A 15,197-nucleotide genomic window follows, 5' to 3' on the forward strand; every position below is an offset into this window, starting at 1 on the left:
GGTTTTGGTAGTTAACATCTCGGTTTGTGAGCAACTTAGGCTAATTGACCTGGTTATGCCTAAGGTTCACAGCTTGTTTGCCTGTTGGTTAGCTCCGTTGTGAACTCGAGGCGGTCTGTCTTGGTGCCCGAGGCAGCAGTGCTGTTTGTTTCGTGTGTATAAGAAGTTTCCAGTTTGTTCCTCCATATTTCAAGTTCTGATTTTTCTAGACTGTCATTCTACTGTTTATTAGCATCCTATCATGTGTAATTAACCTATCACTGACCAGGCAAACAAACCTGAATCAAATTGGCTTGGAAAAAACAATTGTTGATATTTAATAAATCATGTTAATATTTTGTCATATTTCTGTCTTATCAGTTTGATATAAAACTGCATCACTCATGAAGTTCAAATAGTCCCAGAGCAAGGTCCTGCTCCAAAGCCGTCACAACAGGACTTGGCCTCAGGCACTAGTGGACACGGTTCCTGGCTTCCTTTACTGCATGGGTCAGTGAGATGAGGTTGGAGACCGGCCCTGCTGCCGTCACAAATGGGTGCTGTCCAGAAGAAGAAACACAAATGAACCATTACTGTCCACACTCAGGGACCCACAGGCTCAAGCAGTGCTCCTCTGGCTCCCAGCTGTAAGCACAAAGAGGGATGAGGGGACCATCTGCCCCTGTGTCTCCATGTCCAGTCCCTTGCCATCTCAGGCAGGCACGACCATGGTCCCATCAATCTGTTTCTCAAGGGGTTCTCAGCTGGCTGGGGTTTTGGCCCTGCCTGACCTTGGAGAATGCTGCTGCTGTGGCAGGAAGCTCAACCCCCTTCCTTAGTTCCTCTTTCCTGAAGAGGTGGGCTACTTTAGCTGTCACAAAGGCTGAGGGGCATCAGCCATTGCTCAGGCAACCCCAAGACCTCTAGGAAATGTTTATCCCAGCAGCATCCAGGCCCAGGGCTGTTCTGATGGGCACTGAGGTGCAGGCTTTGAGCAGCAAGGCAAGAGCAGGGAGACACACGATGGAGTGCTGATGGACTCAGCTCTGGCTTGCAGGGGGAGCAGGGTCTGCCTGGCATCATTGCAACTGAGGGTCCCTAGGTGCCTTCAGGTGTAGCTGATGAGGAAACCCTTCCACAGCGCAGCTGCTGCACTTGCAGCTGCTTTGCATTTTACCTGCAGCAGGTCCTTGGCAGACCATCGCCTGTCCACATCCACCTCCAGGCAGCACTGGAGGAAGTCACGAAGGACAGCAGAAAGCTCATCCGGGTTCTGCAGCTTTGGCGTCCCGTTGGCAGCAATCAGGTCGCCCACCTCGATAAAAAGGAAGCACAAGACTTCATCTGCTTCTTTCACTGTGCACCAGTGGCATTTGCAGAAGCAGGCCTCAGTGGCCCTAGTTCAGGTTGGTGTGACTGAGACTTTATCTCCTGGCAGACAAGAGGTGGCACTAGTCAGAAGGACAACGGCATCTACTGGCGTGCCACTTACCTTGCTGTCGTTTTCAGAGGCGTAGGGAGGTTCTCCTTTGGCCATTTCCACTGTCGTGATGCCAAGGGACCAGATGTCCACCTTGGGGCCGTAGGGCTCTTCCTTCAGTATTTCTGGAGCCATCCAGCGGGGGGTTCCAGCGTAGGAGGTCCTCTTGTTCTGCTCCGGGGTGAGCAGAGCGCAGACGCCAAAATCAGCTGAGAAGAAACCCGAGTCTTGTTAAAGGCAGCTGAATGGGGACAGCAAGCCAAGGAAACACCCACTGCATCCTGGACTGAGAACATCTGCTTGGCTCTACCTGCAGAAGTGGCCATGCACTGGTTATCAGTGCTGTCAGCCAAAGCACTGCTGAGCTGGACACTTTACAAAGCCCTCAAGGTCCATGCAGTGGCCTTTATTCTCCCGAACCTTTCTCTTGTCACTCCCTCTCTGTGGCAGCAGTTGCCAAAGCCACAGCCACTCTCCACACCTTTTCCCTTCCTGTCCTTCTCTGCATGCTGGCACTGCACTCTCAGCTTGCAGCAGTGCTCTGGGCACTGCCACAGCCATCACTTCTGGGTACCTGGCAGCCAGTCAGAAGCAGCCCCACACCACAGGCTAGGAAGACTGTCCCTGACCAAGGATACTCACCCAGTTTGACAGACCCGTCCGTTCCAAGCAGGATGTTACACCCTTTGATGTCCCTGTGGATGACTCCGTCGGAATGAAGGCAGTCCAAGCCTTGCAGACACTGAGGGATAAGAAAGGAACGGGAGGGTAAAAATTCATGACCTGAGTTCCTCCCAGAAGCAAGCAAAGGGTTCTACAAGATTTCGTTTCTAGATGGCTTGTGAGCAATGCTGGAATCTTGTGCTGTCCAGAGGCACAACTTGCTGCTGCCAAAGGAAGAGAAATGTCCCTCATTGCAGACTGTCCCCTGAAAGCACAGGCAGGATGGCTGCTGCTGCACTGGGTGTGCTGCCTCCTTCCCCATGGCAAATGCTCTCTGGCCAAAACACAAAAGCCCCTTCCTTCGGTGGGAAGTGGATCACTTTCAGGTGGGAGGCTGCATGACCAAGATTTGGTGGGTAGGCTCCACAGCAGATCTGAAAGAGCCTGTGAGTTGTTTGCCAGAAACTAGCACCCCAGTGTGGGTGCAAGGCTGCCCATATCCTTCCATGGGGAAGGCTCTGCTTTGCTTTGCAGTTATGTCACATTCTGCCACCAGCAGGGCTGCTTTTCCAGGCAAGGAATGCAGCACTGGCATGCTGCAGGGAGAGGCTGAAAGCAGCAAAAGTGAGAAGAGCAAAACTAAACTAACAAAGAGAGCAGACAGTAAGAGCAGAGAAGAACAACAGAGCTGAAGAAGTGAAGGGCTACTGGCAGGCACTTCACTGAAGAGGTCCTCTCCTCTCTGTACAGCAGAAGCTGCAGAGAAACAACAGCCTCTGAAGATGCCATCTCTCCCATTCTTAACCAGCTGTGCAGAAGAGACATCCTCTCCCAATGCCTGGAAGCACACATGGCATCCCTTACCTCCCTGCAGACAGTTGCTGTCTGGCCTTCATCCATACGTGTCACCTGAAGCACATCAGCCAGGGAGCCCCCATCGAGGTATTCCAGGACCAGCCACAGCTCAGCACCCACCAGATAGCTGAAAAGAAAGCAGTGTCAGAGTAGAGCAATACTAAAGAGGTCACTTCTCTGCCAGTGAGTCCCTTTGGCTTGCACCATGCAGAGGAGCCTCCACCTGGGAAGAACAGGACCACTCACCTGTCCAGGTAGTTGACGATGTTTGGGTTCTTATGGTCCCGCTGAACCAGGATTTCCTGCATCACATAGTCCTCGTCCCCTTGGTTGACAGAAATGTGCTTGATGGCCACCTGAAATTGTATTGAAATCCATGAGCTTCAGCAGGCTGTTGCATGAGATTGGGGTGAACACACAGGGAGCGTTTGTGCAGGGCCACAGCCAAGCTGTGCCCAGCTGTCTTCCTCTGCGACTCAGGAGCTCAGTCCTTTATGTGACAACCCTCTGTTTCTCTGCTGCCTTGGGTGCTACTTCCAGGACACAGGGCCATGGACATTGGGCCTTGTGAAACCTGCAGAAACGTTGAGCTGCTGTAGCAAAGCAACCACCTTGCTCCGAAAGAGCTTTCGCTGAGCAGCTGAAGGGAGCAGATGGTGGATTCTGCCAGCTGGCACGAGTCAGTGCTGCAGAGGAAGGGGCTAGGGGTGACCTGAAAGCCCCATCCCCAGTTTGCAGCCCCGTGGAAGGCAATGAAGAGCTGCAGAAGCTGTTGGGACTCCTGGCACTCACCTCTCGTCCTGTGGCCATTTCAACAGCACGAAAAACAGCTCCATAGCTCCTACAAAAACAACAGCAGCAAAGAAAGGGGAAGGGGTTTAGTGCCTGTGAGTGAAAGCCAGCCCAGACAGGAGAGCTCTGCTGCCTGCAGTGGTTCTAAAGCACTTGTGCTCATCCACTGCTCAGCCAGGAAGAAAAAGGCTGCTGCAGTAATCTGGCTCTCCCAGCTCATCCTCTCTGACTGCCTTTGTGAGTATTTTCCTCTTACAAATGCCTTGTAGAAGTAGCTGTGATTGGACTTACCCCTGGCCCAGCTTCTCTGCCTCTGCATATTTATTCTCAGGATGTCCCATGCTCACAATGCTCCCTGAAAGACACAAAATGAAAGAGGCCTCCTTCAAGATGCAGCAGAGCAGGTCACAGCCTTGTGCTCAAGCAGAAACAATCTCTGCATTTGCCTCTTATTTGCAGAAGAAAGCTCAGGCAAGCCACAGCCCAGGCACAGCTGCCCTCAGAGGCAGCAGCAGCCCCCAGAGTGCTCTCTGCTTGCCTCCAAGCCCACTCTCAGCTGGTGTAGGGAGCTGTGAGTGACTCCTGACACTCAGCTGAGGATGAACATTGGGCAGGTGTCATCCTGAGGCATGCACACAGTGCACTGCTGTCTCAGCCAGGAGTACAGAATACATACTGAGTTTGTCCAGGGGGTCCTCGTCTGTCTGCTGCTGCCCGCAGCTGTTGTTGTCAGATGCCCATAAGGAGGCCTGTGACAGGAGATGGTTTAGGGTCAGAAAGGAGGCTCTGAATGTCACTCTGAATGAGACCAAGCACCAGCTGACCAAAGCTGGGACTTACCAGTTTTGCATATTCAGATGGAGGGACCATAACTGGAAGAGGCTCATAGTCTTCCTCCCAGTTTTCTCCATCTTCAGCCCCAACTTCCTTCTCTCTCTCAAAATAATCTTCATATTCCTGACTGTCATGCTCCTCTCTGCCATATTCCTCACCTTCATAGCCATCTGCTTTGTCTTCCTCCCCTTCAGCAGAGGGCAATTCGTCTAGCAGGTGACCTGGTGCTGATGAGGTGGTCTGTGGACAGGCAGGAGGACAGGTGACAGTCATCATTTGGGCACTTGGGAAGTGTGGTCACTACACACCACTTTAGTCTGCTTAGCCCTGAGAAACCAGTCCAGATGTGGCTATAATCCCACAGGCCTTAGCTCTATGTTACTCCTGACATATAGGTGCTGGTGGGACTGCAGCCCTTGGAGTCTTCACCCGAGGGCTGTCTGATCAGAAACATGCAGCTGAATGACACCAAATCCTGTGCTGACCAAAGCTGACACTTACCAACTTTGCACCTTCAGGCTGGTGTACCCTCAGAGGCTGAGGTGCATAGTCGTATGTCCTCTCTTCAGAACTAGCAGGAACTCTGAGGTTCTCTGCTCCTGGTCCTGAGTCCTGTGGAGAAACAGGAGCATGAGTGGCCATCACCATTCATTTGGTGTTTCTCAGTGTGGCTACAAAAGTCTAAATCACCCCAGCCCTCAGTCTCACTTCACAGCATGCAGTGCTGGGATACATCACTGGCAGTCACGCCTAGCAGCTGGTTAACTGCTCTGGCCTTGTGCCTTCCCCAGCGGTAGCAGCTGGAGTGGAGCACACTGTCAGAGAACCACACTCACACACATAGGCTTGTAGCTTGGGTGAGACTCAGTTCCATCACCCAGCTCTGAAAGGGTAGTGGAGAAAGGGGCTGCTGCTCTGGCCAGAGCAGGAAATGACAGGTCAGACATTCCAAACACACCTCATGGCATGCTTCACCGTCCTTAACCACTCCAGAAGGATGGGCTCTTCCAAATCCACGGCTGATGTGCTCTGCAACAAGCAAGGGAAGAGTCACCAGAGGTGTCATGAACCTGCTGCTGTGGGGAACCCCAGGGAACAAGCACACCCAAAGGGATGGCATCTTTCTTTTCACAGCATCCCTCCAGCAGCAACAGAGATCTCACAGAGCAGACATGGCAACAGAGCAATGTTCTGTCAGGGTGTTCTTTTGGCACAGTGCCTTGTGCTTAGTTTCTGCCCTGGTTTAGCAGCCAACCAAAGAAATAGAAACTTGCTCAAGAAAATGCTTTCTGCCCTGTACAGAGGCCCACAAAGCAGCTTTTTCCCTCTTTCTTTGTTTTCTCTCAAGCTGCTGACAATGTTTCCCCACAAAAGCCTCCCCAAAAGCCCCTTACCCACAGCAGTTCTCTAGCCAGGAGCTCTACCAAGCCAATGATGTCTCAGTGGTGTTCTTGTTAAGGACCGACTGGGCCACTGAGGAGCCCCATGAGAACACATCTACACAGCAGGCAGATTTGCTGCTCTCTCTAGTAAGAGCTTCTACTTACTTGCTAGAAGCTCTGTCATCAGCCAGGGCCTGTCCAGCAAACTGTTGAAAGCATTGGCGAACTCCAACAGGCAGCCAAGGCCAGCAAGGAGCCGCTCTGCCATCTTTGCCGCGCCACACAACTGCCCAGGCTGCAGCCAGGCAAGGGTCTGGAGGAGCCTCCTGGGACGAGCAGGCGTGGGAGACTGCTCTGTGTACCAGGAAGACCGCTCTGAACACCGAGGCCTCAGCCGCTGCTATGTTACGGCAGAGCCCTGCTAGGTGCGTTTGTGACATCAGCAGAGCCACTGAGTCTCTCCTCTGCAGCTAGCCACAGTCTTGACACCTGTCCTCTGTCTCAGAGGGTCACCATGAATCCTCATGCTCCATAGCCTCCTGCTGAATGGATTGATGGATTCCTGGAGTGGTTTGGGTTGGAAGGGACCTTAAAGATCCCTTAGGAACAGTGTGGCCAGTAGGAGCCTGGAGGTCATTCTGCCCCTGTACTCAGCACTGGTTAGGCCACACCTTGTGTACTGTGTCCAGTTCTGGGCCCCTCAGAGTGCCCAGGAGAGCTAGAATAAATTGTGATGAGGCCACAAGCTACTGCAGGGTGCATGCCAAGATGATGTTACCTGCCTGACTGGGAAACATAGAGAGCAGGCATGAAGCAAGGCCATAAGAGGACCAGCAGAAGCAGGGTCTGGGAAGTGTTGGATACCCATGTCCACTGGTTACTAGAGGAAGCCAGTGCAGAATATGTCATTATAGCTCTAGTGGCCAAAGTAAAGAAACCTGGTGAGAGATATAAAATAGGAGGGCAGGTTCTGTTGTCTTGGGCTTGGTGCAGGGATAACATGGTTACATTACCCATTTAGTCTTGGAGAATGGTTAGAGCTGGCCTGCACCTACCACTGTTTGTGTTTCAAACATCTCCAAACCAAACCCAAGCACAAGTGCACAAGAGCATCTGTGTGAATGATTGTCCTTCTGGGTAAAATCTGAAGCCCTATTTTGAAGAAAAATTTTGGTAAGTATATTCATACATGCCCTCAGAAAGACCATAAGATCAGCAGGCTGTTGGGAATAGTTCCAAAAAGTGAATGCAGAGATTGTGTTTTATGTCAGGACTGACAGCTGAAATTGATCAACAGATCCTGGGTTCTTTATGGTTTTCCCTCGTTTCAAAAATAGCCAATTTTGTGGCAGAAAGGGCTGGAACAGCTTACTGAAACCTGTTCTGCCTGTCAGCAGAGTTGCTATGTTAGTCTCTGATTGTTATACACCAGCAAATATAAAAGTGGCCACTCCCACATAAAATGTACTCTATTAGTATATTGCCAACCAGAATAATATAGTATTTAAGTGCAAGAACTAAATATGAGAGACAAGGATTTCTATGGTCCAGTTCTGCCCTTCCTCATTTGCTGTCTGATTTGGTTGTGCTCATGTTGGTGCAGTAAGAACAGGTCTTTAGTGTAGAATCCACTAGAAACGATGCAGGCTGGTTTTACACTTATGATCTTTGGTTGAGCTTTGTCTTTAGATATGGGATCTTGCAAAAAATGAGGCTGTGTCTGCACAAGTTTTTTTTTATAAGTAGGGAGTCTTTGTAATACTGTAAGTCTTAAAATAGCTCAGCAACGTGATATGCTCGCACATTCTTTTCTAAAGCTAATGTATCTGTGGTGGGATCACACATTACTTAAATATAATTTACTAGCAAAGCAAGGAATTTTTCCATGGAAGTAATTCCTCCCCATACCATCTCCAAAAATGGAGCTCTGAAAAATTTCCATGGGGAAAAAAAAAGGTGGTTTTACAAAAACATCATCCTACCTCACAGGATTTTTCCTTCCCCATTAAAAACATTAAACTGGGAATTACTAGCTCCATTTCCTCTGGGTAGCCATATCTGTTAGCTTTGGGCAGGTCTCCATAGCTGATACCTAGCCACAAGCCACTCAACTCATCTTGCCAAATAGTGCAAGCTGTCACTCTTTATTTCCACACTATGGCGATTTGAATTATCTTCATGGCATTAAGAATGTCTTCATCAAATTTCTGAAGGAAAGTGACTGCACATTTCTCCCCATTTGTGGGGATAAATGTTGTTTTCCAGAAAGCTGTCTGTAAACCGGTTGACTGCACAGCTGTAACACATCCATCTGTTCTTTTAGAGGACTATGATTTTTGTAACCAGTACGTCAATTTTCATTTTAACATGCATCTGGAAGATATTCTTCAAGGTTGGGTTTCTCTGTTACATTTCTGAAGAACTCCATGTCGATCCCTGCTTGTAAAACAATATTTGGGTCTGGATAGATTGGATTTAAGATTCTTTAGATAAGCAGAGATTTTATTTTGTCACGCTATTCCTGCTGCATGAAAATCATAACTCTACGAGCACATGTGGATGATTTTGGACTACAGGGATGTTTCAGTTACGACATACGAACGTGTTCAATGATCTATGCTTTCACAGAAATTGAATAACTGACTCAAAATTCAATTGCTGCCATGAGTGAACAATTGAAACAGGGACAATAAGGGACAAACAAGGTCTTCTGGCTACTAGTAGCTACCTTTGCCTGAGGCTACATTGTGCACTGAGGTTGCGTGACAAAAGGTCTGTTACATCTGATAATGTCATCTGGCAATACCTGTCCTCAGAATCTGCTTAGCTGCACTTGAAATTCATAGTTTTTCAAACTTGTCAGGAAAAACTGTTTAAATAGGTGTATTAAAGAAATAATAATGGGTGTATTAAAGAAATAAATGCAGAATACTGTCTTTGGACATAAGACAGTGGCGCAGTGTTAGGGCAATCTTAGTTCCTAGGTGACAGGCTGCAGGGCATAACAACATATGCTCCTTCATATGCCCTGTGAAGAATCAGCTGTGTATAGAATTATACTGGTTTTATACCAACATCTGAGAATACTTTGAAGCCTTCTGTTACGCTTCAGAGTCAGAAGCTGCCAGGATTTTATAAGATCAAGTGAAGTATCAGTGTCTTTCTTCCCTAATAGTTGCATACTATTGGCATCATATATGAGGAATAAATTTTCTGTGCAGTTTACTATGGCTTTTGCCGGACAAAGTTCTAAGCAGTTAAAAATCCTCCATGAAAGAGCAATTTATCTGGTAAGGAGTGCATGGTAAGTATGCCAGTATAAACCTCTTTCTTGCATTCACTACAAGGTAGGCAAATAATTAGGTTTACTATGTATGAAAGCAAAAATATAAGGCTGAAATGGAAATTTTATTTACTTGAAGGGATGAGGAGGTTAAAAGACACTCAAGGAAAACGTACGGTGTAACGCTGAGAAACACTCCACTGCTGAGAGTCAGAGCAGGTTTTGGGAAGGAGTACAGAGAATTCAGAAACTGGAAAGGACATAATTTATTTTTATCTCAGGGTCTTGTGGGCAGAATTCCAAATGAGGTTTCCTTCTCCTTGGAATTTTATGTGACTTTTAAAGAGAAACTGGAGACTGAGATGCACAGAAGCTTGGATTTGTCTGTGATCCAGCTACAGCTGGGCCAAATGAATGGCTTTTTTTAGAAGTCTATTTGAAAGTGAACAGCAGTCTTCTGAGAAGTAATTAGCATCCTGAGTACCACAAACACAGTATAGAGGATGGTGTCAGTCTTTGTTTATATTTGATGCAGTCAAAAGAAACATGCCTTACTGACTATTCCTGAGCACTCTGCATATGAAATAAAATATAAACTGGAATATTAATAGGATTAGGACCTGGATTATTCATCCTTATTGTTTATTTTGTGTGTCAGCAGAAATAACAAAGAAACAAAAATTACTTCTGTGCTTTTCACTTCCTAAAGTGCAGGAGTTTGCCAGGTTACTTCCCCTGTGAGAACGAATCTGAGGGTATAAATCTGAACTGTGTCTTTGGTGTGACCCATTCTTACTGATTTTGTATACAAGAAATTTTATTTACTGGAATTATTTGCTGTGAAGTGTATTTGCTGGAAAACTGACAATACAGTTATTTTTCAAAGCCCTTATTATTAGGATAAATGCTAATAAAGCCACTCTCTGACACTATTTAGTGTTGCAAGGTCCTGTCATTACCACAATATCATATCAATATGATATCAACTAAATGTTAATATCATAGCAATACCATCTTAGTTTTTGTGTATTGAGGTCTTTATGTTTGCTGCTTGGATCTGTTTTGCTTTGATTTCCTACAGCATATTCTACTAGGAGTGAAATTGAAATATATCTATAAAGTCTTAATGAAAAATTGTTTTGTAAATTCCTACTTTGTTCTTGAAAAATACAGGAAATGACAGATGCATTTCTAGCAGTTCTGAGCTTGTATAAAGTTCCTTAAGGAGATGAATGAGTTCATTTATGAGATTAGCAAGCTGATGGAACAGGGGAAGTCTTAGAACAAATCCTGGCATCCCTTTAACTCTTTAAACAAAACCCAAAGACTGCAGTTTCCCATTCCTTTTCTCCTTCTTTCTCCTGCATTCCCTAAAGATGCTCACAGCAGTCTGTCTTTTTTCATGTAAAAGTGAAGGCTGCCTTCCTCATCCCTTAAATGTATCTAAGTGATATAAAGATATTTCCCAGCATGTGCTAGCATCCCAGGAACATGCATAACAGCAACTGGATGGGCACAGAGCCGCAAGACCTGCAGGGTGATGGTGGTGAAGGCAATGGAGAATCTACTTCTAGCTCCATCCTTTCTTCCTGGCATATAGCTGGCTTAGGGGAAGACTACACCCATCAGCATGGTGGCTTGTCCAGACCAAGACAGGGCACCTGCATCATGGTGGTCTTTGGTGGTGGTGTTCGCACCCTGCCCACGAAGCAGAATTTGCCACGCTGTGTTTTCATCACAGCAAATACTACCCTAGTGAGTCTTTCAAAGTCCTTTAGCAGCTGGATGATGCAGATAGCAGAGCTATTTCAGCAGCCACTGGAGGATGCGAAGAAATGGTCGGATGGTTTCTGCATCTTACAAGCCTCCTAGCCCTGGGAAGGGTGTGAGCTTTGGCTTCTGTCTCCTCTATCACCATGATTTATTGCAAAGGTTTGAAACTGGTGTCATAACAAATGTTCAGGCGTGAGAAAACATTTTGATGTCAGACCTGAAAGGATGGATAATGCCCTTTCCCCAAGACTGTCTCTTTCCCACAGGTGCCTTTAGATATCTGTATGATGCTGAAGCTGATAAGGTAATTAAGCTGCTAAAGACAGGTAGCATTTGAGGATAAATCTGGCAGCTTCTCTGTGAAGTGGCTTTGTTTGAAAGCTGTGTCTTGGTGGGGTGAGCTGTGGAAATCACACTGCAGAGCCAACAAACCCACCTCTTTGGCACAAAGAGGAGTGTCAGACTGATTCACAGGATGACAAGTAAGTTGTGACCCAAGCATAACTTTGTTAAGCAAAGCTGTTAAAGTGCAAGCTTATTTTATAGGGAAAAGAGTTGCCCAGATTCATGTTATATAGTAGTGTAGATCTATCAGCCCCAGAGGTCGGGTGTCTCAGCAGCCACACAGGCAGCTGGGTGGCTAAGGAGCCCAGTGAATTTGCCGGCAGCTGTCCACCAAGATTTATTTGCAGTCTCTAGCAGTCTCTAGTCTCTAGTCTCAAACATCTAGACTTACATAAATGGGTATTTTCCACCAAGAGACTGTTCTCTCATAGGTTATTAATCCATTGTTATTTAATGTAATTTAAGCATTGCTACTAATAATGAAAAGTAAAACCCCAGATCTGAGTCAGTGCTCCTTCAGGAGCAAGCAAGTTGCTTAGTGTACTTTAAAGGTTCTCCACTCTTAATTGGTGCTTCGTTTTCTGAGAAAATACTCACATAACCTTGTAGAAGGTGATAATATCTCTGGGCACTTCTAGTTGTTGCTGGTTAAAATTCAGTCCTGTTATAGAAGCCCGGATTTTGTGGTGGTATCTTTTAAGGTGTCTAGCAGCCAGATGGGAGCAGAGTGTGTCGAACTGGGATATAACTGCCTAATGTGACTAGTTAATCAGTGGTGAAACTGTCTCAAAGTTTGGTTAGATGTTGTCTTCTGATTGATGATAAGAATTTACGTTTTGATACATAAACATGCTTAAATCTCAGCAAGTCGTATTCACGGGACTGTGGCAGATTCCTCTATTGTGCAATGGCTGGCAACTACGTTTCGGGGGGCATATTAGTTTGGGCATAAGTTCTGATTTTAAATGCAGTTTGTGACTGAAATTAAATATGTAGTCTTATTTTGCCGCATTTACATAGAATACATAGAATACATAGAATAAACCAGGTTGGAAGAGACCTTCAAGATCATCATGTCCAACCCATCAACCAATCCAACACCACCTAAACAACTAACCCATGGCACCAAGCACCCCATCAAGTCTCCTCCTGAACACCTCCAATGATGGTGACTCCACCACCTCCCCAGGCAGCCCATTCCAATGGGCAATCACTCTCTCTGTATAGAACTTCTTCCTAACATCCAACCTAAACCTCCCCTGGTGCAGCCTGAGACTGTGTCCTCTTGTTCTGGTACTGGCTGCCTGGGAGAAGAGACCAACCTCTGCATCACTACAACCCCTCTTCAGGTAGTTGTAGAGAGCAATAAGATCACCCCTGAGTCTCCTCTTCTCCAGGCTAAGCAACCCCAGCTCCCTCAGCCTCTCCTCACAGGGCTGTGTTCCAAACCCCTCACCAACTTTGTTGCTCTTCTCTGGACTCGTTCCAGCAAGTCAACCTCCTTCCTAAACTGAGGGGCCCAGAACTGGACACAGGACTCAAGGTGCGGCCTAACCAGTGCAGTGTACAGGGGCAGAATGACCTCCCTGCTCCTGCTGGCCACACTGTTCCTGATGCAGGCCAGGATGCCATTGGCCCTCTTGGCTGCCTGGGCACACTGCAGGCTCATGTTCAGTCTACCGTCGACCAGCACCCCCAGGTCCCTCTCAGCCTGACTGCTCTCCAGCCACTCTGACCCCAGCCTGTAGCTCTGGTTGCTGTGGCCAGCGTGCAGAACCCGGCACTTTGAAACTGGGAAAAATATCATTAGTTTAGGACTTTTTTAACATTTAAAGTACTATTCAGTGTTATGTTCAGAAACATATCTAAATTATTTTTAAAGCATTTTTAATATTTGTCTTTCTCTCAAAGCTTCTTCAGCTGCAACTAATCAATGAATCATGTTTCTATCTGCAAATAGTTGTACCCAAATCTGCATTCTTGCAGAATAATTATTCAACAATTGTCCTGTGCTGTAAGAGGTAATCCCACTTCTTTAACTCTTTGAAAGAACTCTGAACTGCTGTGTAAATGCAGAACATGTGGGACTTTATTCTGTGTAGTTTTGTACAAGAAACTATTTGCCTGCTAGTCAAAGATGTTTCTCTCAGAGCTATATGATTTGATTATACTACAGTTACATTCCCTTGGATTTTATTGGCTCAGAGTGTAATTAAATAGAAATGAGTGGATACATAAAGCATATTAATGGAATGAGGATTTCCAAACAAGGTTTCAAAGAACATAAATGTCCAAAGACATTGCCTGGCAGAGTTGTGTGGAACACCCATGAATCACAGCCAGAGCAGGGTGGAAAAATTAGCTTCCATCAGAGAGGGGCAGGGAATTAAAAATAAAAAAAAGTACTATTGAAACTTGACTTCTTGTATACATTGGGGAGACTCCTAGGATCACAGGTGCTTCTGGATACTGGAAAGATGAGAGGCAGAGACTGATCTTTGTTTGGCTCCTTAGAAGACTGAGGAAAAAGCTGACTCTTGGTGGTTTAAACTTATAACAAAATGGTGCTTGCTGCTTTGACCAGAGGTCCTTAACAAAATTTTATTTGTGGAAATGACTGAACTAAGAACAGAATTAGAGGAGGAGAGGTTTTTCAAGATTTTAGCATGATTCAAATAGTTTCAGAAGAGTGGAACCTTCTGAAGAGGCAAACTTGGATTAAGTGCACCGCGTGGAAATCTTGTCCTGTTTTGAAGCCTCTGTCCAAAGGGCCAGCTTTGGTGAGTGATTCCATGGCAGAAACTCTGAGCCTGTTGCTATGGCAGCAGTTTTGGGAATATCAAGGTTGTTATTTCTGGGGTGGGTGTGATGGAGCTGCTTTACAAAGCTCTTTTAATGGGATCTTTTTTAGCCCACATCATTTTGCACATCTGATCTGTCAGAGTGCCCTGTAGATGTGAGGGGAAGGAATGGGAAGGTAATGAGAGCATGAAAGCTGGCTCTTCTCTGCTGGAAAAATGCAGGAGGAGCATTGGTCTGGGGACCAGGAGATGGGATGCACAGAAGCCTCAGGAGAGGGCACATGTCAGAGGGGAACAAAGAGCAAGGGAGACACCAGGACATGGCAAGCCTCTCTGAGGAGAAGAGGGTTTGCTGCCAATGGAAAAGCTGGACTGTGCTCCTTTTTTACTTGTTTTCAGGCAAATCAGCTTTTGTGACCTCTCAAGCTGAAAGAGAGACATAGGAAGGAAGAGCTTTTACATGATAAGAGCAGAAATCTATGCTGCACATTCCCCTGCGGTTCAAAACAGGAAATGTTTGCTAACAGCATCCCTTTCTCTGTCCACATTACTGCTCTGGCCTTCCCAATACTTTGGAGGTGTGTTCTTGCTTGACCTCCTCCTTCCAGGGTGTTACGAGGATAAAACAGACTTGTTATACTATAGGGTTTTTCTGACTGCAAATGTATTTGCACACAGACTGAAGAGTGGCAAAAAGGGAAAGGCATTATTGTAAACAAAAATCCTTCCTGACTTTAATTTTTCCTCATTTGACTCCTCAGTCACTTCTCCTTTTTCTCAGTGGGTCAGTATCACAACAACACTTGAGCGTGGTTTGGCCAACCCAGCTTCAAATCTTACCTTTCTAAAACATCATATGGTTTGGTCTATCAATGTCTGTGTAATTACAGAGACCTGTAACTAGTGGAGTTTCCTGGGGATCAGTGCTGGGTCCAGGCCTGATCAACATCTTTATCAGTGACACTGATGATGGGACAGACAGAGTATCTTCTCAGCAAGTTTGCTGATGG

At 46.4% G+C, this 15,197-nt stretch overlaps 1 protein-coding gene across 1 annotated transcript; it reads right to left on the reverse strand.

Annotated features, from left to right (window-relative positions):
* Nucleotides 1-452: 452 nt before the first annotated feature.
* LOC128899356 (serine/threonine-protein kinase PAK 1-like) lies at nucleotides 453-6,253 on the reverse strand. The gene is given in 14 exon segments (XM_054177833.1): nucleotides 453-539; nucleotides 1,157-1,294; nucleotides 1,472-1,668; nucleotides 2,102-2,201; nucleotides 2,987-3,104; nucleotides 3,224-3,333; nucleotides 3,770-3,818; nucleotides 4,061-4,124; nucleotides 4,446-4,479; nucleotides 4,481-4,498; nucleotides 4,610-4,843; nucleotides 5,105-5,215; nucleotides 5,562-5,632; nucleotides 6,151-6,253. Coding segments are annotated over 14 exon segments (1,434 nt in total).
* Between the last annotated feature and the right edge of the window lie 8,944 nt (nucleotides 6,254-15,197).

The sequence above is a fragment of the Dryobates pubescens genome, chromosome Z (genome assembly GCF_014839835.1).
Source record: "Dryobates pubescens isolate bDryPub1 chromosome Z, bDryPub1.pri, whole genome shotgun sequence".
NCBI lineage: Eukaryota > Metazoa > Chordata > Aves > Piciformes > Picidae > Dryobates > Dryobates pubescens.